At 32.4% G+C, this 24,405-nt stretch overlaps 1 protein-coding gene across 2 annotated transcripts in view; it reads left to right on the top strand.

Annotated features, from left to right (window-relative positions):
- Window positions 1-682: 682 nt before the first annotated feature.
- LOC148600330 (uncharacterized) overlaps window positions 683-24,405 on the top strand; it is a 53,325-nt gene continuing 29,602 nt past the window's right edge. The window contains exons 1-8 of one of the 2 annotated variants that reach the window (XM_088557106.1): window positions 683-797; window positions 5,515-6,212; window positions 6,678-6,855; window positions 7,149-7,238; window positions 7,646-7,939; window positions 9,168-9,326; window positions 14,862-14,903; window positions 22,806-22,832. In XM_088557106.1, coding sequence (XP_088413232.1) covers window positions 5,541-6,212; window positions 6,678-6,855; window positions 7,149-7,238; window positions 7,646-7,939; window positions 9,168-9,326; window positions 14,862-14,903; window positions 22,806-22,832 — 1,462 coding nt within the window. In that variant the 5' untranslated portion in view covers window positions 683-797; window positions 5,515-5,540. The other variant, XM_088557107.1, reaches the window with a different exon arrangement.

Raw genomic sequence — 24,405 nt, 5'->3', positions numbered from 1 at the left:
CTGACAGACACTGACATAACTCAAAATTTAAGTATTCTCGACTAACAGAAACAAACACAATTAATTCGTGTGTTCTCGACTGACAGAAAATTCAAAGATAGTTGTACTGTCACGTGTCACTGCAAATTGTAGAAAAGCATTAGACAGTAACATTTTTAGAAGTTAAACACTTGTTATAATAAACTGACCTTCTTCAAAGGACAATACGAAATGGCCTTCTACCAAATTAAAGGGATTTACAATTTCTTTTTATTCCGGAAGGGGTTCTTCTAAAAGTAACAACTGTATATGCAATGAAACCTCCTATTTCATGAAAATAAACAGCTTGCTCCCGGCCCTACATTTTGCACTCCCCAAAAAACGAATCTGATTAAATCTGCTGAACATGCTATATTTCACATACTACTATGTAACTGAAGCGGATACAGAGAAATAATCTAAGGGAGAAGGGAGCAAAAAGTTCTTGATAAAACATTTTATAAATTCACGGATTTATACACAAAAGTATGCAACCGGCATCCCCTGGATCCACAAATGTCTAATGTCAGAAACTGTAATAAGAATTGATATTCAAATTAATTTCAAGCCCCTCATTTCAAATTTCTTTCATGCCCTGTATTTTAAAGGTTGCTAGTTATCTTCTATGTTCCTTCATTTAACTATGTTAAAAATACCACTGAGAGGTCAACCAACCGTGTTTGTAACTAGGAAGTAAAAAACATAACAACAGTGCGCTTTCCAAGGAAGTTAACTTTGTGCTAATTGGGAATACTACAGGGACAATTCTGTGCAGAAAAGTAAGATTTATTTTCCATTTAGCTTCTACTTCACAAAGTACTACTTCAGTTCATTGTACTACCCACTATGATCCGTACCTGATAAATTACTGCTCAAATTGTGTCATGGTTTTTGTATTGGCTAGTCTTTGACTAACAATCAACTGCTATCGCTTATAGATAGATATATATTTTTATTTTTTAATGTAGCTTGGTATGTATTGTTATTTCCTTATATAATGTAACCATAAATCAATATACGTTCTCGTGAGGGTATTGTTTCCGGCCCATTGACAGTTATTAGGACTTCTCGATATATTTAAAAAAAAAAAAAAAAAAAAAAAAAAGCAGCTAGTTTCACTTTACATGTATATCAATATAATTGAACCCAAACTTTACGATTATTTATCCATGTTGGTATTAGAAATCATAGGTTGAAAATTCGAGATGGGGCGACCTATATTTTTTGTCGGACATGTTTTTCACCAGTCAAATCTCGTTTTGGAAGTTTCAAATATTGTCTTCATTTCCTTACATGGACGATTACATAAAATGTAAATTTCGTGTCGTAAATAATAGATGGAGATCCCAGTGAAGTAGGTGAAACGGAAATATAACCTGAATATGTAACTGATAGATGAACAACAGATTTTACTTCATTTGCTGGAAAAAGAAAGATGTATTTGGCATCTTCCCTTCAGGTTTTGGGAATTTATATAATGTATATATTGCTACCCTCAATACTACATGAGGTAATTTTGATTTGTTGTGAAATGATTATAATTAAGGGCTTTCCCTACATGGCAAAAAAAATATTGTTTTTATAATGTTTTGTTTTTGTTTTATTATTATTATTCCGTTATTTGCAAAATTTTTTTGACAAGCTCTTCCGAATTAGTCTTTCAAGATATCATTACCAAATTTGGACCATCGATAGAGTTCATTAAGGACTTTTATAAAGTGACCCTGTGAAGAATTCCATTATTCATTGTAGAAGTTATCACCCTTTTATTTGCGGTTTTTTTTTCAACGTGGTCCCCGAACTCATTTTTCAGGATATCATGACCGTATTTAGTGAACATGTAGATGTCACTATGTTCTGTTAGGAAATGACCCAGCTAAGGATTTCATTATCATCTTTAAGAATTATGTCCCCTAAAATAATTTCTTTTAATTGCTGATATCTTGAAAACTATAATAGATAGACTAAGTCTAGAAAAGGTCTCCTGTATATAAGCAGACCTAATGAATAAACATAAACATATATTTTATTATACCATACAGGAATTATATCCCTTGAAATATCATACTTAAGTTTTTAAAATTTATATTTGAGAACCGGAAGTTGTGGAAACATGGGACCTTCATCCATGATCTTTGGTCCATGTGACCTTACATTTACATCCAAGGTCAAAGGTCATAGAGTGGTAGAAAGCTTTCTCACTGCAAACTACAGTGACATTATGAAACCGATAAGAGATAAGTGCATACATACAGCGTATGAAATGACCTTCTCGATAAGCCCTACATTTTGAGACAAAATTTACAACTGTCAGACTGCCTGTTCAAAAGTTATGACAATTTAAATGTTTTGCAGAATCCGGTTTGTGACCTTGACCTTGTAAGTTTTTTCAAGGTCAGGGTATTCTGAGATGTACAGTGGTAGTTTCATGTCTCTATACGACTTTCGGTTTTGGAGTTGTTTTTGCTTCATATTTCAATAATCACTGTGCTCAAAATGAGCTTTTCTATGGCCCATATTGTTATCGCATTTTGTTGCATATGTTCTGAAGATTATTATACAGTTTTCAGATTTGAGATATCTTGTCTAGTTTTGGATTTATTGAAATTATACGTTTTTAGCGCGGGGGTATATATTTTCAAATCCACAACCGACACACAAATGATCATTACAAAGATTGATAGATCTGCTTAGTAAGTTTTGACAAAATACTAAGGACCAATGTAACAAACCGACGATACTACAACAACATAAAATTATCATATTTTCCAAAAATTATGTATATTTCATCAACACATATTTATAAATTTGATATTGCTTCATTTTTTTTTAACTTTGTCGAAGGGGGTCATGTGATATATCATGTTGAAGGTCTAAATGAGTACATTAAAAAACAAATCAGAGTTTCTACCTCGATAATTCATTCATGTTCGAAGAGTAGGTCATTAAGTGCAAAAATGTAAAGTTCTTAGAAGGTAAGGTTGTTGCATATCAGATGAAAGGTCTTGAAGCGTACATTCGAAATATCGATATTTTTTCCCGACATAAATGAGTTGGATGAGGTCATTAAGTGTAAAAACTAAAGTATTTTAAATAGTTAAGTTTAATTTACAAAAATCATGATGGAAACACCGACAGTTCCATTTGAGTAGGTTACGAAATGCAAAAAAAAAATAAAAACTTTTGTAGAAGGTAGCATGTTATCCATGAAGCCAAATGTCTTTACGTTTATATTACAAAGAGATAGTTTTTGAGGGAGAGACCTTTGAAATGTTTAACAAAGAATAATTAAGGAAACCATGGTTATGGCGGTAATCAAAAGAATGTAATCCAGGGACAAAGACCAGACATGGAAAACAGACATACACAACAATGCACATAACGTAACTAAAATCATACATACAAAGTAACAAAAAGGAATGAGCAACTCGGACTCCACTAAAAACAGGGAGCATTGATCAGGTGCACCGGTTGGGTAAGCGTCCTCTGCTTTGACATTTGATATACTAGGTTTTTTTCATTTTTTCTCCATTTGCAAAATTTACTTGGTCCCCCTATTCATCTTTCAAGATATCATTACCAAATGTAGACCATCGATAGGACTTATTTAGTACTTTTACTAGGCGACCCTGTCAAAATCCGTTTGTAGAAGTAATCTTCCTTTAATTGGCCATTTTTCTACATGGTCCCCCGTACTCATTTTTCAAGATATCATGACCGTTTTTGGTAAACATGTAGATAACATCATATTCAATTAGGAAATGATTTTGATGATGATTTCATTATCATCTCTAAGAGTTATGTCCCTTTACAACAATTTCTTGCAATCACTCATATCTTAAAAAACATATTTGATAAAATAAATTTGGAAACGGTTTCATGTACATACGCAGACGACCAAATAATAAACATAAATTTGTATTTTGTTATCAAACCGTACGAGAGTCCTTGAAAAATCATACTAAAATTTTAAAAATTTATACTTCAAGAACCGAAAGTTGTAGAGAAATTGGACCTTCATCAGTGATCTTTGGTCCATGTGACCTCTCATTTGCATCAACGATCAAAGGTCATAGAGTGCCAGAAAGCCTTCTAGAAACTGTAAACTACAGGCCTTGACATTTAGAAAACGATAAATGTATACTGTAGCATACATGCAGCGTACGAAATGACCTTCTCAATAAGCCTATAATTTTGAGTTTACATATGTTCAGAGCGTCTGTTCAAAGATTATGACAATTTAAATGTTTTGCACGTGTTTCTAATAACATATTAGTTACTTGTAAAGTCATTATTTCATTAGCTTGACATATTGTTCAAGGACAGATTCAAATGTAATGTCACGCAAGGTGCATGTTTTCTCTAAGGTTGTTTTTTTAAACGAGCCAAAAAAAAAGTAAAGGAATAACACACAATTGATATTAAAATAAAAACAGGTTAGAAAGTAGCAAAATAGCAAACATTAGCACAAAAAGATACTATGAATTCGAAATAAAATACGAAACAAACAAACAAATATGAATGTGTGATCTATGTTTAAGCCCAGGAGATAATATAGAAACTTTTATGACTAGTGGATAATGAACAAAGATATTTTCATGAAAACATTATACGAACAGTAAGGAACCAAAAATATCGAATTTGAAAGCTGGCATTCAATATATGTGTATTTTATGGGGCACTTAGAATTTAGAATGGCTACTGAATAATTGATGTTTGAAAAAGTAGCCCTTTTTAGCCTTAATGTATGGACAAAAATGTCGCATGGTGGTTTTTATTTCAAAATTTTAAAACTATAAAGGTGTACTTTAGCAGCATTGAGTGATATTAGAGAAATTTCACCCGGATTTATTTTTAAATTTCAGTAGAAGTGAGGACCCCCATAAGGAAACAGCATTGTGAATAATTGCGCTCTTGTATCTTATTAACCATTTGCAAATTATAGTACTTGAGTTAACTTCTACTGACCAATATGGCTTAAAAATGTTGTTGTCATGTATGACTGTTATAAGTTTTGTACGATCAATGTATTACATGTAAATCATAATACTCCCAAAAGTTAAGGTCTGCATAATGAACATTTTATGTACTTTTGGTATTATGTGTAAAATTTGTTTCTGTTTTTTTTTAATTAACGATAAAGCGAACAATACACTGGCTTTATCAAACTAACACGTTTTTATGACTCTTTCAAAGTTGATCGATCTATCATAGTAGCGTCTTGTTAACTCACTGAATTACAGCTACTTTTTATCTGTCAAACGTTTGTTTACAAACAAAATTCAAAGTTGTATAAGTGTTGGATGGTATGTCCACACTCCAGTCCGGATCTGTTCACCCTGAATCCTGTTTGTTCTAGTTACATGAATCTATTTGAACAATCTATCCTTTAATTGGGATCGTGAATTACGATTGAAACGCGAATTGATCCAACTATGAGAACGTCTTTTTAATTTTATCATCAACGAAATAAGGCAGATGTATATATCGTTTCAGGCCCATGCTAAATCCTTTATCTAGAAATGGGATCTTCCAAATCAGATGAAATTCTTCGCTTTTTCAAATGCTATGTGCAAACAGTTACTGATGTAATAATAGACGTGTCGGAAGAAAAACTTCTCCAACCAAAGCGATGGACTTTGCAGCAGTTTCTTGAAGATAAGAAACATTCATTCTACCATCAGGTTGGAACATTTTATACGCCATCATGTGCTTGTTCTGCTATAGGTTGTCTTATGAGTAAAAAAATACACAAAATAGATCAACATGTTTTCGAAAGTTTGTATGATGTCACGGGAAACAAGGAACCAGGACATGAGACTAGGCAGAGAGGAAAAGTAGATCAGATATGCATTCATAAATACGTTCCAAAGAACATAACTCTGGATAATTTAGATATCAGTACTTTATGTTTTATGTTGACAACAACAGGGTCATTAAATTCAAGCGAGATGTCGTGTGTTAAAAAGATAAGAGACTATCGAAATGACGTTTGTCATATTTGGACAAAAAACCACTATACAACCTACGTGATCAACAAGATGTGGACAGAATTAGAGTCATCCCTTATGTCTCTTACATGTAAGCGACATATACAAAGAATGATTAAAACCGAGTTTAAGCATCATAGAAGTTATGCTATTGGCAGTGACGAAACCTCTGAACTATTGGAAAAAATGGAGAAAATGATTGAGGTAAAATTCATACATACGTATTTTTGTCTTTTGCCACCGACAGTCTAAGGAAACAAGTATGAACAAACTATCACACAAAATAACAAAAACAAAAACAAAAACAAACAAAAACAAAAGACAAGACAAAAAACAAACACAAACAAACAAAAACAAAACAAAAAGCAAAAAGCAAAAAAAAAGTCAAGAAAAAAAAACAAACAAAAAAGTAACTAACAAAAGCAAACAGACAAAAACCCAAAACAATGGCAACATAACGAGACGAAACAATTATGTAGGTTTAAACAAAAGTTATGATTGCAGATTGTCGATAAAACCGTTTGCTGTATTCGTATTATTCTCTCCAAATATATATAAAAAAATGTTGATTAAGTCTGTACTATTTCTTTTTATTTACTTATATGGAATTTCAGTATTTCAATTTTGTCAATCATTTTGATATTTGTGCAATTTAGAATTTTGTTTAAGGATGTAAACCAGCTACCATCAAAAGCTGACTTTGATAGTTTCAAACACGATTGCCTTCATCAAAGGAACGCAATTACGGATATTGTTTGTGCGCAGCTTGATAAACAGTCATCAGACTTTCAAAATAAACTATCAGAGGGATTCAAAACCATTCAGGAAATTCAACAGAACAGTACAGGTATCACACAATCGTCCATTAAAAAACAATTGTGACAACTTTTGCTTTCATTTTTATCTACAGACAAGGATACTGATATGGCAGGATGTAAGTTATTTTATGCTGTTTGAATACTGGGCAAATATTACTTACAGTTGCAAATGTATTTTCTTCTTCGTGTTTAAATTAAAAGTCAAGCTTAGATAATATAGAAGTGTTTAATGTTCTATATCTTTCTTTTAAGTCCTGCAGTAATTGTTCTTTCAATGTTCATTTCACTTTGCTTGTTTATGATTTGTGTGTTTCCCTTCTAGAGATAATATTACAAGCAATTGGAAACGCAAACTTCGAAATGAAGTATCCAAGACTCAACCTTATTCCACAAAGTAACATCAAACTACGAGGTAAGAATAGTTATAGAATTTTGAAGTATATCGTGAAGATGATAAATGAATTTTTGAACATTACAGTACTCCACAAGTTGATAACTAAAATATAGAACAAACCATCACTTATTCCCTGGTTTGGGTTTTAGGTCAATTTGATTTTGAAACAATGCTGTTTGGATTATTGCGTTTTGCTAGGTGTAAATGTAATTTGTTAAGAAAATGATCTTTCTTAAGGTATCTTTTATGTTTTTGTTGTTTTGCATTTACTACAATTAAAATCATTCTAGTTATTCTGCACACCATGTAAGCAGAAACCACATGTATCAAGTGGATTTAGTTTGATTCACAGACAAGATCATTACAGTACGTTTGATACAAAATGAAGGCATTCACACTATTATTTATTAGCTTTATTGTTAAAGGTGAAGGCAAAGTCTTGTGGCAGATAGAAACTCCGGCAAATTGGGATGTTGAAGGAGTCGAAGCAACTTTAATGGATAAGTCTAAGTCAGAGGAATTACCTCTCAAAGTTAAATTTGTCAAAACTGGGTCATTATATCTGCTAACATCAGTGCCTGCCTCAATCTTAGAAAATCCAGCAACATTTGAATCAGCCATCAAAACTTTCCTGACAAAAATGGTTGACATTTGCAAGTTTGATACGTCAACAACGTGTCATGTTGAAATAGTTCTCTCATTTCTTCAGGAGCACAGTGGTTTGTATTTATTTATTTTTATTTTATAAAAAAAAAGGATTTTCAATGTAATAAGGTTTTTTTTTAATCATGATAACATTTAATGACGACAACATATGATACCAATGTGTTTTATCTCATTGTGCATATTTTTCACAATAGATACCTCCACTTATAATGTGTAACTTAAAATGTAGTGTACATTTATGGTAAATTTCGAGCATATGCGTTCTATGTACCTATAAGGTTTTCTTTTGAATTTTACAACAGGCCAATAAATGTTTGCACACTTTTTTTTCTGAACCATATTTTTTTTTAAAATGTCATATTTGATTAGATGTTAATTATAAATTGAAGTGTACCTGTAAAAATTTTTTTTAAAAATGATAATAGAGTTCATGTTGCACAAAATACCATTATACTCGGCGTCACATAATTAAGATATTGTTAAACTTTGAATAAAAATATTTTTTACGACTTTATTGACACCTACCGTCGTTTAAATTGTCTTAAATGACTAGCTCATTCGTTTAGCCAAACGGCTTCTCCCTAAACATTGAATCGTTAAATTCCGGTCAGATTTTAATTCTTTGTGCCAATATTTACATTGTAAGAAGTCGGCCATGTTTACAGTGATCCGGTTGCTAGGAGATGTTGTTTACGTTTAAATGGTTGGTCCAAAACCGAAGAACCCAGAATGCATTTCGGCGTTATTTCGGATATCTCGGATTTATTTTACGCGAACAACGTACAATACCGAGAAGTTGATCAAGCAGACGATTGTCACCGAAGTTCGACGGGAACTTATTAACTTCGTTTGTAAACAAATCAAAACAAACTAACATGGCGGATATTAGTATGGGATTTTCCCGTAAGGATTTGTTACGCATGGTTTAAGCTAATAAGCGACTCGTTGGTACTAACACATCATGCATATATGCGAACGTTCTTCAGATTAAATAAAAGAGAGACAACTCTAGCGGTAAGTCCCGACGGTTTAAAAAGTAGAGCTTCTAATTCGAAAATGTGTTGTATGTGACGTCGAGTATAGTATGACTAAATCCAAACAATGTTGCGTATTTTCTTATTTTAACGGACAAAATATTACTGCTATTTTCTTTAAAGGAATAGGAATTGAAAGATAACCAAATAAAAAAAATAATAAGGAAGGATGACGTCGAGCAATATTTATGTGGTTTGTAAACGTTTTTATGTTACATGTATCAAGTGTTCTTGATCATTGTTCTAGATTCAATAGAAATAGGAGGTGAAGAAAGCGTCTCTTACCTGAATCAGGCAAAACCAGCAGAGTTTGAAACAAAGACGTCAATTTCTTCTCAGACTGATCTTATCGTAGTAGAATGTCCTCATTGCTACAACACAATAGAATTTGACAATGATGTTTTCGGTAAGTTTCAAACTAGCGACACAATTAGGCAATGAAAACATGTTCTACGTAAAAAAAAATAAGCGATTTTGTATGAAATGGTACCACGAGGTATATAACTTGCCCAGGAATTGAAAAGGGACTGAAATTGGGCAAAAAGGAGCATCTTCTTTAAACAGCACTTTGTATAGGTCATTTATCATGTATGTTAATATGATGACAATTTAATAATATTGCAAAATTTTATTATTTATAAACATTGTTTGAATTCTGCTACATTGTGTTCATTGTGAGGGGGGCGTTATGAATCAATTTCAACGACATTAAAGAATAATGTCAATTCAAATATCAGTGTTATCCGTTTGAACTACACCACAAATATAGCACAACTATTGCTGACGTTTTTCTCATTCATCTATATGTAAATATTCCTGTTTCCTTTTCAAACGATAGCTAAACACAATTTAGAATATAAAAAAGATATATTTTCATACTACGTTATTAAAATTAGCCTTTATTCAGTCGATTTGTAGACAAACGGAAGTGCAAATTGTTCTTAATACAAGTTTTCTGGGCATTACTGTACAACGGTACAGAAACTATTGGACTGCATCATCAACTTGCATATTTTTATCTGGCAATGTGTTCATCCATCAGTTTTTTTATTATCAAAATAGACTGCTGACCGCTACCAAAGTCGCTGCTCATGGTCATCTGTTACCTTATTCCTTTGACTGATTTCTTTTAATGAGCATTTTTACTAAGTCATATCATGTTATTTCATGTTTTAAATAGATAGAGATAACTTATTTTACAAAACATAATAAAAATCGTCTCTTATATTACTAATGTAACTGACACCAATGCTCCATGTAATACTTTATTGTTGAGCCCGATACTAATTTAGTATTTCGGCAATTAATTGCCTTTTGTCAAGTGGGACGGCTAATTTTTGTTATTGTAAAAAGATCTTCTAGGTTGCTCTTATCGGAAGACCTCCTAGAGTTCCCTTTTGCATTAATAAATATCTGATTTCTGATTAATCGATATTGCTTCTACCTTTGACTATGTTTTGTCTTATAGTTTCATTGAATCTAATAATATTTATGGAAATAATGGTAGTTTTATTTCAATTTTCTAGACGTCAGATAGTCTCCCATGTTTCAGTGTTTTCTTTATGCAATCATTGGCTTTCTTTGAATAATTCTCGGTAAGTTTCATTGAAACTTAGTAAATGCAATATTTCAGAATGCTCTTTTTTCATTTCTGTATACACGGGTTGTATCTAGTACCCAAGATTAAATTTGTTTTCATTAGTCTCTTCCTTTTCCTTCAGTAAATCAACACACTTTTAACTTCCAAAGGCTCTGATATTTGTTCCTCTATTTCCGATTCATTGTATCCCTGTCTGTTAATTTGTCTTTGAAATAAAGATATTGTCCAGTCCTGTCTATTATTTGTGATACGGATGTTGCGTATAGATTCACGCTTGATGAATCTACCGGTCTGAATTATGTTTTCATATCTTAGATGTTTAGACATTGTATGTGAACTTGACAAATCTATGAAAATTGTTTGCGTTATTATATAATTCATAACTTAACTGCAAACATTCATCACCATGATAACGCTCTGAATAATAAATTTGATCTTTGTGGTCAAATTGATCTATTATTTTTTTTTCAAATATTTTATACATAACCTATAGAAGTTCCTATTTGTTTAAATCTAATTTGTTTTCGAAATCGAAAATGTTGTGCAGATAAAATGTAAACATAATTTTCATGTATGGTTTTAGCATTTCAATGATATTGATTAAAGTTGCAGTGTGTTTAATATAAGTATGTTGTTAAATAATAAATTATATTACTATAAAGTAATCAACAATACTCTATAATATCGACGCTGATTGCGATATGATACATATGATACCGGGTGGTATTATATTATCTGTGTTATAGCCGTCGACTATGATTTTGTGGACATCTGTGGTGTATCTTTGGTAGTAAATAAATACTTCCTGGATGGGAAACATTAAGTTAACCACCCCTTAGGTAATCAATAGTATTAGCATACTCTCGCATGCATAGATGTAACATAATTCATAATTGTTTTTGTGAGGTGTTTAAATTATGATATTCAATTTATTCCTAATGCGGCATATTCAACTGTCTATAACCTTCTTGGATTTAGTTTGTTTTGTCAAGTCTCAAACTTTTCTGATTTTTTCGGCTTTCGTAAAGGCTATATTTACATTTTCTCGGAAGCTTTTTATTTCGAGTGCAGATATGTTGTCTTCAAATATTCTGACTGATAGGTAGATAAATAAACTCTTAAACATAATATAACGTATGAAAGCAAGCCCCGGGTATAATCCGTCGTCCCAGTGAACGGATGTTTTTTACATTTCCATTCATATGGAATAAAAATTTACATCTCTTTCGTCAAAATCTTTCATATTTTGCTGCTTTGCATTTTTGCATTCAGGGTCAGGAATAAATTTTAAACCTCTTGTAAGTAGTATATAATCTTTATCATTTAATTTTTACTGTTGTTAAATTAGTGACGTGTTGTTTAGCTTTTAATACTGATTTTTTTCTGTTTTTTTCGGACTTCATAGCAGTGCTTGCTTAAGGTTCCATTAAAGAAACATGTCAGTTGTTATTTTTTTTCGTTATTACATCATAAATAGGCTTGACACTTGGCCAAGAAGTTGATGTTTTACTACCTTCATATTTTTAATGTTATGTTGAAGTGCCACTGATCAAATATAGTGTAATTTAAAAACAAAATGTAGTTTTTTTGAGAATTCTAAAAAATAGGGTAACTACAGTACACGTTCAAATGATACCAAATCGTTATCAGTAAGCCATTACACCTTTATCTAGTGCAATTTTACCCTTACATGTAACGAATTTCTGTATTTCACGTGCTTCATGTTTTTTTTTCATATTCAAGTCTGCATGGCAGAAGCGGCCATTTTTTTAATCTTGGTTGGCATTACGATTGACATGCAGGTGTATGACTACGATAATAATTGTAAAGCTATTGATTTATTTTGTCTTACGAATTTTGAAATAAAACAATTGACATGGAGAATTCGACACAGTACACAGTATAAAATAGTTGACCCTAGGCGAGTTTAAGGGAGCTTTTCTGGTACGGACAATTTTTTATAGGTCAGTTAAAATATTTATTTTTACCAAAAATATTTAGAACTCGATAAAGGTTCAGCACGAAACTCTTAAGGGTTATCAATTCCAATTATCAAAAACCACTAAAAAATAAATATGTTCATAGTATCCTCTGTATTGGCAGGGACTTTATATTACGTTCACTGGTACTTATACACTTGTCAGGAGTAACGTTCCGCAAACAATGAGTGAAATCTATATGTTCATTGAAGATCGAGATCGGAACAGTTTAAATCTAAGAATATGGATATAATTTACTTTATGTAGAAAGTCATAACATAATGAAATATTTCTATGTAATCTTCGAACAAAAGTGGTGTCGTCTCAATGTTGAAAGTCTTCATGCATGTAATAGTTTAATATCTCGGACATTGTTTATCATTTATTTCTCGAAGTGGTTTAAATTTATACGATTCCCAGCAGGCAAAACTGGTTGCTATCACATTGTAATGACGTTATCTGTAGACGTCTCAATAACGTCTCTTTTCATTGTTTTTGCAAATCATATTGATGTCTTTTTGCGATAACAACTTCTTATCATAGACGTCTTTTACAGACGTATATTGCAACGTCCTTTCGCTAACGTCTGCAATAGACTTAACAGCAATGTCTTTAAGATGTCATATATGACCTTTTTGGGTACAGCAGGCAAACAATTGTAATATAAGGGCAAATAGTAAGTGGTTGGTGCCACTAAGTCCTCAATATAATTTATGAAAAAAGGGATCGCCTGAATACAGCGGAAATATTGGTACACGGACGTTAAACCCTAATAATCAATCAATCTGGAAATAAGGGAATGAACAGTTTCCAGTATCATAACCTTGATCTACACTGGAAATAGGTTGAAGTTTTTTATTGCCGAAAACAAATATATGAATCTTTTGATGGGCCATCTTAGGACACAAATACTAAACAAAGACATGTTCAACAAAGGGTTTTTAAGAAAATTTGTTTCTTTCACATGGACCCTGCTTGCTGTTTTCAATAATAATCCAATTAAGAACTGATCTTAACACATATGTGAGACATAGTAAAATTAAATACACCAAATTGTTTTTCTGTAGTTTCAAGATTTTCTGGTTTGATGACTGTTCTCTCATCAATATGTCGATATCAAGATCGTTGTCTTAAATTATTTTTCAATAAATCATGAATAAGTTACTTCAGAAACAAACACAACATTTTTAGTTCTTTATAAAATCTTATTACAATTTTAACAGCATTATTGCTCCAAATTTCAAAATGACAGAGCAAAATAAATACAAAGCATCAACAATACTACTAGTTGAGCATATAAAACATTTAGCTAAATGGATGTAGAGAAAAAACATTGCAGAGGCGAACTAGCAATCGGAACTACTTGACCACTCTGGTTACACAGATAAAAACCTCAGAAGGCACTAAGCGGAATAATATATCTGGAATATTTACTGATCCAATTCAAAAATTAAAGTTTCACTGGTTGATTTTTTTCCATTATATTTTTTCCTAGCTCCTCACTTAAGGCCAAAATTCTTGACAAGAATTATTGTTCTTTATTTCTTGTGATATCCAACCAAATTGTTAGCGCCACCTGGTGGATAGAACTTCTTTGAGTCGCGTATGACTACTTTTCAGTCAAATTTTTCAAAAAGAAATTCTCCTTTCTGCATTAATGGTTACTTTTAGTGTAGCTTAAATGGTAGTTTTCTGATTGGTGAACTAGATCACTCCCAGACAAAAAGGGCACATAAAGGCACAATATTCAAGATTGATACAGCTTTAAATTTTGATTGTGATTAATTAAACACAATAACCATTCTGACAAGAATGGAAGCTATCAAAACAACTTAATAATACTTTAATAACATGAACAGATAAACAGATCGATTGACAAATTACTTTCCATAAAGCCCTGAATTTGTCTCTGTATGGTATGATAAATTAAAATCAAAAGCTTAGATTGAAAGAATTAAACAATTCAAAATGTCATAGTATTTGGTGAAAGCGTTTTTAAGTTGGAAGTCAAAAAGCAGGAAATTGATGCATATTTGTACAAATACATAACTCAATAATACTTTTTTATATTATTTTTTAGTTTTCGAAAATTTGAGGAAAACTACAAGAATGTCTGTCAAAATGATTACCATTTGCAGAGCAAATAGAATAAAGCATCTTTTATTCTAATAAACCAGCTAATGATATATGTACATATCAACATTGAAATTGTGATTTCTGAGTTTTATCATGACTTCGTTTGTTTTTTTTACTAATAATTGAATGAATATTATTGCTCTTGCTATTTGTTATATAAACTTTATTTTTAATTGCTTGTTAATTGTTTCATCATTCACAACATATATTTTACTATTTTACATAGCTGCGGAAGAGAAAGTACAGGTATTGGAAACGAAGAAAGAAGGTATGTTTACGATTCATAAATAGTATAATAATATCATGTACATTTAGAGGTAAATCAAGTTAATGTCAAGAATTCTATGGTATTGATTATTCTTTGAGAAACATGTCTATGATAAGTTCAGGCAGATGTGGTTGATTGAAATTTTCAGTGAAAAAGTAATCACTCCATTCAAAATATTGATATTACCTCTTTATATATATACCGGTATATTTTATATACTAATTTCTTCTAATATATAACTATTATTTTAGAAAGTTCAAACAAATGGTTGTTATCTTCCCTTTTCTGATATTAAATCCTAAAAGGTAATAATAAAACCCTTACATTAATCAAACCCTCCTTCTGTGTCATGGTACCAACATAATAGTATAATTTCAAAATTATAAACACACCTTTTTTCAAACATATATATATATATATATATATATATATATATATATATATATATATATATAAGCATTTTGTTTGTATGACATAGAAGCACAGGTATGTCTATTTATCATTAATATTAGAAGAGAGTAAAAAATACCACTCACCAACAGAACAACACCAAAACAAAACAAGAGAATAATAGAAAAAACAAACCAAGACAAATCAAATAACAAATCACGAAGCAACATAAACAAAAACTGCTTGTGTACTTAGTCATTTGGAACGTGGCTCATAGAATCAAAGTAAAGCATCACAGTTCCTGTATAGAAAAAATATCAACTTACCCCATACCCCATTGCCCCATCCCCTATTCCCCATTGCCCCATTCCCCCATTGCTTATTCCCCCATTGCATCGACTAATTTCCTGTTATACAATGTCTATTCCCCATTCCAAAAAGAAAAAAAGTAAATATTTTATCAAACACATATAATGCATTTGGATGCAAACACTTTTGTGCAATCCATGTTGATTTAAAAAATTTTGCCGCCGAGTTCGAGAATTACCGAAATCACGCTATATTGTATTGTATACATGTATATGTATTATCGTCACCCCTTGCTGCATGAAAAAATATATATATATTAAATTGTGTATAAATTTAATTACTGAAATAATTCTTAAAAAAGGACATTCTTTTTATTTGAAATTTAAAATAGGAAACACTCTTCCAAATGTATACATATTCAGTCCCAGTTCCACAAAATAACATATTTCTGTTAATTGTATGGTGCAAACCAATTTTATTTCAATGATGGAATGATATTATTGTTTCAAATGCAAAAAAATATCAAAATAAGCATCATATATTATTGTTAAAAATATTTGTTTGTTTGTTTGTTGGGGTTTAACGTCCGAACAGCAACATGAAATGATGATGAAATGAAAAAGGGATGGGACACAAGGACAATGGGGTCGACAAATTTTGATTGCCACTGGAAATAGGGAGAGGTGGGTAGGGTCGGGCAATTTGGCCTCGTGTGGCGGAGCCCTATGGTTCCTACTCCTATCGAATACCACAGTAGGGTACTTTAACGTGCGAGCAACGTGGCATCTTTCCCAACACGGTGCACCACTATGGTTTGCGGTCAGGTTTTCCATATTATGGCCTGACAACCCCAGCATGTAACACGCCAAGGGTACCCCATTCCACCACCTGGGGCACACATCCCAGTTGCTCTGTGGCCAGAGCGCCCCAGGCCCCGGCTCTGAGCACTATTTAGTCGCCTTCTACAACAAGCTTAGCGCTGCTGCAGGCCTATTCTTTTAACACCCGACCTGCACGGGGCTCGCATGTTAAAAATATTAAATATGGCAATATAGTATCCGGTTAGTGGTTGTGACCCTCATATTTCAGTAAAAATTTTCAAAATGACATATTTTTGCAGAGTGAATGTGTGCGAATATCTATTAGTCTAAATGTTAAAATTGTTTATATTAGTTTTATGTTGAAGGTTGTAATACATATATTTCAAACCAAATTCTTGAAAAAGAGATGTTTTGGCAAATTAAATGAGTGCAAACACTTAAAATTACATTTATGGTCTTATATTATTGTTTAAAATGTTAAAACTGTCAAAATAAGCACCATATTTATGGCTGCGACACATTAATTTCAGTCCAATTTATCAAAAATGACATATTTCTGCAGATTGTAAGGATACGAACAATTTTAAGTTCAATAACGTCCAAAATTATTGTTTCAAAATCAAAAATGGCAATATTATTATCCTTTCGAGGTTTCGACAAATAACATATTTCTGCCAAAAGGTAGAGAACCGAAATTTCTTTAAACTGTTGTCGTAGAATTATGATAGGTACGTTGCTTGCGGAAAAAGGCAGAACAATTTTTTTGTGATTGACCAAACAGAATTATTCCCTCGCCCAATTCCCAATTGACCTATTCATACACCACATTGCCAATGGCTCATTCCCCATTGCCCATTCCCAATGCCCCATTGCCCTATACCACATAAAATGGGAAGTTGTTCCCAATTAAAAATTTAAAATTTAAAAATTTTAGATTTAAAAATTTAAAATTTACAAAAATAAGATTTAAAAATTTAAAATTTACAAAAATAGGATTTAAAAATTTAAAAGTTAAAAATTTAAAATTTAAAAATTTTAAATTCGAAAGATCTTTTGAAGACAAGCAGTTCAAGACTATTATCTGAATATAATAGCATTAAAACCTATGATTTTTCAACACTGTATACTTCTATTCCCCATTCTCAGTTAAAATCCCGCCTTAAAAACATTATACATCGTTGTTTTTTCAAAAAAAGATGGTACACCTAGATACAAATATATAGTTCTTGGTAGAGATTCCTCATACTTTGTAAGAAATAATTCCAAATCATCTTCCAAATATACAGAGGAAGATGTTTACAAACTGCTGGAATTTTTTAATTGACAACATATTTGTCCAGTGTGGTGGACGTGTTTTTCAACAAACGATCGGCATTCCAATGGGAACAAATTGTGCTCCTTTACTTGCTGACCTATTTCTTCACTCTTATGAGGCTGACTTTATAGCTGATTTGATCAGAAAGAAAGAATATCGTTCGGCTAGATCCTTCCATCTCAGTTTCCGCTATATAGATGACGTATTATCTTTAAACAATCCTAATTTCGGGGATTTGATACATCGCATCTACCCAAAAGAACTTGAGATAAAGGATACTACAGACACTGTGAAGTCAGCCTCATATCTTGACCTACACTTAGAAATCGATGGAAAAGGAAAACTATTGATCAAACTTTACGACAAACGTGATGACTTTTCATTCAGAATTGTCAACTTTCCTTTCATCTGTGGCAACATCCCTTCGGCTCCTGCGTATGGAGTGTTCATATCACAACTCATACGTTATGCCCGAGCTTGCCGAAACTACGCAGACTTTTTGTATCGCGCTAAAACTCTTAACAAATATGCTTCTGGAACAGGGTTATGTTGCTACAAGATTGAAGTCATCACTACGTAAGTTTTATGGTCGTCATCATGAACTCGTGGATCGTTATGATGTATCCATCAGCACCATGAAAACTGATTTATTATAGTTTACTTTTCCTCGTTTGTCTACCCTGGACTTAACTTTTTATGAGCAACTCCGTGGGTGTTTCTAGAAAAGCAGAGGACGCTTACCCTACCGGTGCACCTGGTCCATGCTTCCAGTTTTTAGTGGAGTCAGAGTTGCTCATTTACTTTTGTTACTTTGTATTTATGATTTTAGTTACTTTATGTTCTTTGTTGTGTATGTCTGTTTTCCATGTCTGGTCTTTGTCCCTGGAATACATTCTTTTGAGTACCGCTATGACCTTGGTTCTCTTGATTATTCTTTCCCATACAGGTACTGTAGCAACAAAGTTGTCATGTATTATACTTGTCTAGAATACCAAAATTCTCACCTACTGTAAACAATTATTCTTCCTTTGGTCGCATGTAGTAAAATCACCAATACCTAAGCTGTCATTTGTACTGTTCAGGGTTAATATGGGAGGTTCGATATTTTTGAATTTTCATTTTTAATTTAAAGTGGAGCTCAAGCTCTCAGTGTGTCAGCGTATGTACTAAGTCCGGAAATATAATTGCACTCCACGGATGGCGGGAATATTAACACATGACCTGTGACGTAAACAGAAAAACATGAATTCAACACAACTGACAGCATTGCAAAAACAAAACAAATATGGTTACCTTTCCTATCTAAGAAAAGCTATCCTTCGATTTGAATGATACAAACAAGCCAATCATATTTGTAGTGCTCACAAATGTTTCCGGTTCCACAAACATATTTGATTTTACAAACATGTCCAAAAATACGTCACAACAACAGTGTAAGATGTTTGGACTGGGGGCGGAGTATAGTGTTCCCAACGATGGCAAAAGTTTAGCGGTGCTGCACGGTTGAAACATCCCATTAGCTTCTAGGGTATAGGGTTATTCAGAAAGACGAGGTTCATTATTTGTTTCTGCATTAGTGAAAACTTACTGTTTGCCATAGGCCTATTTTTGCCTTTTTTGTTTTGCTACGTTCAGTCTCATGGCCCCTTTTCGGGCCACTTGTTTATTTCCATTGAGCTTATGGATAATACTATTACATAACGTCATTGTCGGTGCTTCCACGATAGGAATAAAAGCGCGCCAAAATAAAAGAAAATAGTGCATTTCCGTTTAGGAGCCTTTTTCATTATGATTGACATTGACAACCGATTTAATTTAATGAATGACTAAGAGCAAACATTCCAACGCGCCCTCATGTCCACATTTTGTGGATTTTTTGTATATATTTCAACTTACTTTTCATGACAATTTCGGTTTGGTAAAACTTGAGATTGTTTTGACTATCTTAGGATTAATTATTTACATCAAAATTCCATCTTTTTATAGTCCTTAAAAGGGCAAATTTTATATTTAGGTTTCATTTGCGTAAAACGATCCCTGTATAGACTGTTTTTGTTTGTTTTGTTTTTTTGTTTTTGTTTGTGTGTTTGTTTTTTTATTACTTCTTCATGTTCAGAGGGATAAGCCATAGTCGATTTTTATGCATGGTGTATAGTTTTGATACATACTTTGTATTGCTTAACTTCCTACATCATTACATGTATAATATATTTTTTTCATTATGTTTGGGGACGGGATGGTTTTACTGATCCAGTTTATTGAATTTTATTACAAGTTCTATCTAACTTTTCGGTACATACATATGATTGACAATACAATTTTTATGAACACCTTTTTATTAGTGCTTACACATTGTTCGCGCTTTCTGCCGCCCCCATCCTGCAACCCAAAACCGTGTCTATCTGAACAGACATCACATTCCTTCTGCTTTCCGGATGGCATTTTAATAAATCGGATTCTAACGTAATCCAATTCGTGGTTCCCTTTCTACGCCTTTTGTTCTTATTATTCCCGTCAAGTATGTTCATCTTCTGAAAAGCTGCTTAACCAAATTAATCGAAGTGAAAACAACTATCGCAGACTACGTGATGCCATGTCCCAAGCATTCAAACAGCTTGTAATAAATATTTTACTACCTGCGATCCCCGAGTTACGCGTGCTGATGTGGAATAAACCGATAAAACCATACACGTTCATACGCATGAAGTACCCAGAAGCGAATTTTCAGCATTTGGAAGGTATATACTGCAGCATGCCTTTTTTATTCATTCTTTTTTTTAATTTTTACTACTTTTTACTATTTGTGTAGTTACGACATCACGAGAAGTAAAACATTTTTTTTTTGTATTAAAAAGAAGACTTAGAAGCTCGAAGTTTCGATGTTTTCTATTTTTGAACATTCTATATTTTATTTTAGAAATAACACCTTCGCGCTTTATAATGGGTAAAATTAACCAAATCATTTGTTTACGCATTGCGGGTCATGTTGTACTTTAATTTTATGAAACTGTCAGTGAATATGTTGATAATGTCATTAAAGGTATCGACACATGTCATAAAGTGTAACATTTTCATTGAATTTGATGACTGATAAGAACAATTAATTATTCGGTCAAAATTGATGTAATACGTTAGAAGATATTCGGAAAGTCTCCTTCTAACTTCACAAAAGCACAAACGTAGCACCAATTTATTTACTACTGAGGTGAATCCTTTCACAGGTTGTCAAAATTTGGACATTTTCACACACCGTTGTCTTGAAAAGAACATCCAAAATCATATTATGACGTTACGCCATTGTTAACGTCACAACACCCCCGACGACAATGTGAAAAACAATCCTTGGCACTGAGTGTAAAATGTCGAATTTTTCCGTGGTACTGAAGGGGAATATATTTCAGACAACAAACAACGATGCTTATAAGCTTACGATTCCGACACGCGCCAAACAAAAAAAGCTAGGTTCAATGTCAAACAGAAGCCCCTATAGAAACGTTTTAAATATTCCATATTATTTCGTTGTAATCGTTTGTGTTTTCTGTTAGCCTTTGTTGGTTTTTTGTCCTTAGAACGAATTTTAGGACTGAAAAAAAAACTCCCGGAGCTCAGCCTAATACGCCCACAGCACGTTCACTTTGGTAACGGTGTGTTGAAAATTCTAAAAAATCGGATATTTTTTTTCTCACGTTAACCTAAACAAGAAAATGAACGATAGGACGATGTCGAAAACAAACTGCGGTGATTAAAATAATGATGAATTTGAACCATGTATTGTACTGGTAACACACTGTCAAGAGAATATTGATATTTTTTAATCGGACAAGTTGGTGGGATCGTATTAAAGTTTTTTTTTTTTTTATAAGTTACAGCGTCATAGTACGATATGCACATGTAACATGTTTTCAAATTTCCAAGGCAAAATTGACGTCATGATATTATCGGATGTGCTTGTGAAATTGGACACCTTTTTGGAACCGGACATCATCTAAGTCTTACATGAACACCATCATATGGTGTTTAAATATCACAATTGGTTCGATTTGCTCATATTTGATACAGTGTTTCAGATTTAAACGACAGTTGTCTTTAGTATGTTTATATAACCGGGAAATTACTGCATCACGATATTTGATGTCACAAGCTCGTAAAAACTTTCACAAATTTTTCAACCGATACAATTAACTCACTTTCAAATACAGATATACTTGTAAATGATGGATACGTGCGGGTTTCACTCAACCTTTTTGTACATTTTTGACGTGTGTGACTTTTGTAACTCGCTATCAAAATGACAGGGTTTTATAGTAACCCATATAGTGGGAGTTGCTCATTTTATAGTTTGGCTAATATGATGTATCAAACGTGGACATCCTTTTTAGATGTAAATAAACAGTAAAACACGTATAATGTTATGTCTAAAGACTAGATTCATTGTTGTTTTCTCATTTCACATTTATATCATAATAATAACCGTAATAATGCATTATAAATACATGTAAATCATAATAGTGAATGTTTCATTGCATTGGATTTGACTTTTTATGAGCAACTTGGCGGGTGTTTCTAGAAAAGCTGAGGACGCTTACCCTACCGGTGCACCTGGTCCATGCTCCAAGTTTTCAGTGGTGTCCGAGTTGCTCATTTACTTTTGTTACTTTGTATGTATGGTTTTAGTTACTTTATGTTCTTGGTTGTGTATGTCTGTTTTCCATGTCTGGTCTTTGTCCCTGGATTACATTCGTTTGATTAGCGCTATAACCTTGGTTCCCTTGATTAATATTGCAAACACATTTTCCATATTGGTTGACTCAATAACCCTCAAAATGTCTATATAAAAAAACTTAAATTGGACCATAAACATCGGTCTTTTATCGGGTACAATATCATAAGGGGAAAAAACGGTTTAAACACACACTTTAAATATTAAATTCGTCCCAAATTGGTTTCGTCCCTTTCACTCTCTACAATGTTCAATGATTTCATTGTTTCCAAATAGTGGGAAAATATCGGTTTCCTTCTTAATTTGATTCATTTAGTACAATTTAATTACGACATTTTCTATTTCAGGAAATATTTCACCAGATAATGGCAGCGGTAAGAGTATAGACATTTCATTGCTTCTATTTAAAGTCACAAAGAAGTAGCTTATCTTGAAAACATGTTAAAGGCATCTACGTAATGTGACCCTTTAAAGTTTATTCTTCAGGGAAATTATAGTGAAATTGAAATGATGGGCACTTAAGTACATCAATTAATTTGAAATAGGAAGAAATTCCAGAATAAAAGGAAAAACAAAACAAACAAACAAACAAAACAGGGATTCAACTTTTTTCTATAAATAAAGTAACTTTCCGTCAGATGATAAATGGTTACAATAGTCAGAATCTTCTTCTTCCTCTGGTCCAGATCTAACAGTTTAAGTTTGTTCTTAAATGATCTGATTATATCTTACTAGGTTGCTTATAGATCGTGTGTATTTTTGCATGACATATGTACTACTAAATGAAGAGATTTGAAATTTTAGAAGGCTCAGATTTATTCATTGTTAATTGTACATATACATATGTATACCACAATTGTTGAGTTTTAACTGAAATTTAGCAAGACAAAGTATGAAGGGGAATATATTCAACCAGATCGTATTGTCATGCCGTTGCAACTCAAAAAATAAAGTATCTTCCTATGTGAATTGTGTCTGTGTTAACAATAGTAGGCCAAACATTTACTGAAACGGCCAAAATAAGCTGAATATACACTGAATTTACTGAACAAAACATGTTTAGTGTTATTCAGTGATTCAGTGCAAATTCAGTGCATTTTCAGTAAATAAAGATGACATGTGTTAAGTAGTAAACAATAGTCTGTTCAGTATGTTTCAGTATACAGAAATATTATTTAAGTTAACCCCCTTTGACCTCTAATACTAAATGCATTAGTATAAGGAGTCGTACAATGTTAAACTTGTTCATGGACAATATGATAAAAAATCACCTTGCAGTTTCAAACAATTTTATCTTATTATTTTCATATTTTATTTTTTTTTATTTTATTTTAATTTTATTTATTTATTTATTTATTTATTTATTTATATATGGGGGGGGTCGAAAGACTTATAAAATTCTAATTTACGTGCATCTACAATGGAACGCAAATAGGAAATTCGACTTTGACATATTGTTCCGGGTATCCTGAAACTTTTTGGAAAACAACAGAGGGTATTTTGGTCTTGCAATGATTACTTTCTTTTAGTTCTTTTTTCCTTTTTCCTAATATACATGTAGTATTAGGGCCGGATCAAAACACTTTGAGAAGTTGAAAAAGAGGGTTGCCAGCCGAGATGTCTCAGGAAAAGGGGTGCTATGACATTATTTGCAATTTTTGTCAATTTTACACATGTAAATGACAAACTTTTCATTAAAAAGGGGACCTCCTGCACCCCCCTCTATACCTGCCACTGATGTGTAACCGAATACTTAAGACACGTGTATTTATGCGATGTCGTGTCATTCCTTTTCTTTTTGCATATTTTAAAAAAAATTGATAATGTAAAATGTAAATTCATGTTGCACAACATGAAGTCCTACAAGTACACCTGTCTGTCAATCGCAAGTCGACACTTGTGTCACGGATTGCCGAACCACGAGAAGATAACAAAAGCGGCCCACGC

The sequence above is a fragment of the Perna viridis genome, chromosome 13 (genome assembly GCF_037379345.1).
Source record: "Perna viridis isolate PV_CMFRI_1.1 ecotype Kerala chromosome 13, ASM3737934v1, whole genome shotgun sequence".
NCBI lineage: Eukaryota > Metazoa > Mollusca > Bivalvia > Mytilida > Mytilidae > Perna > Perna viridis.
This window is presented reverse-complemented; position numbering and strand designations above follow the sequence as displayed.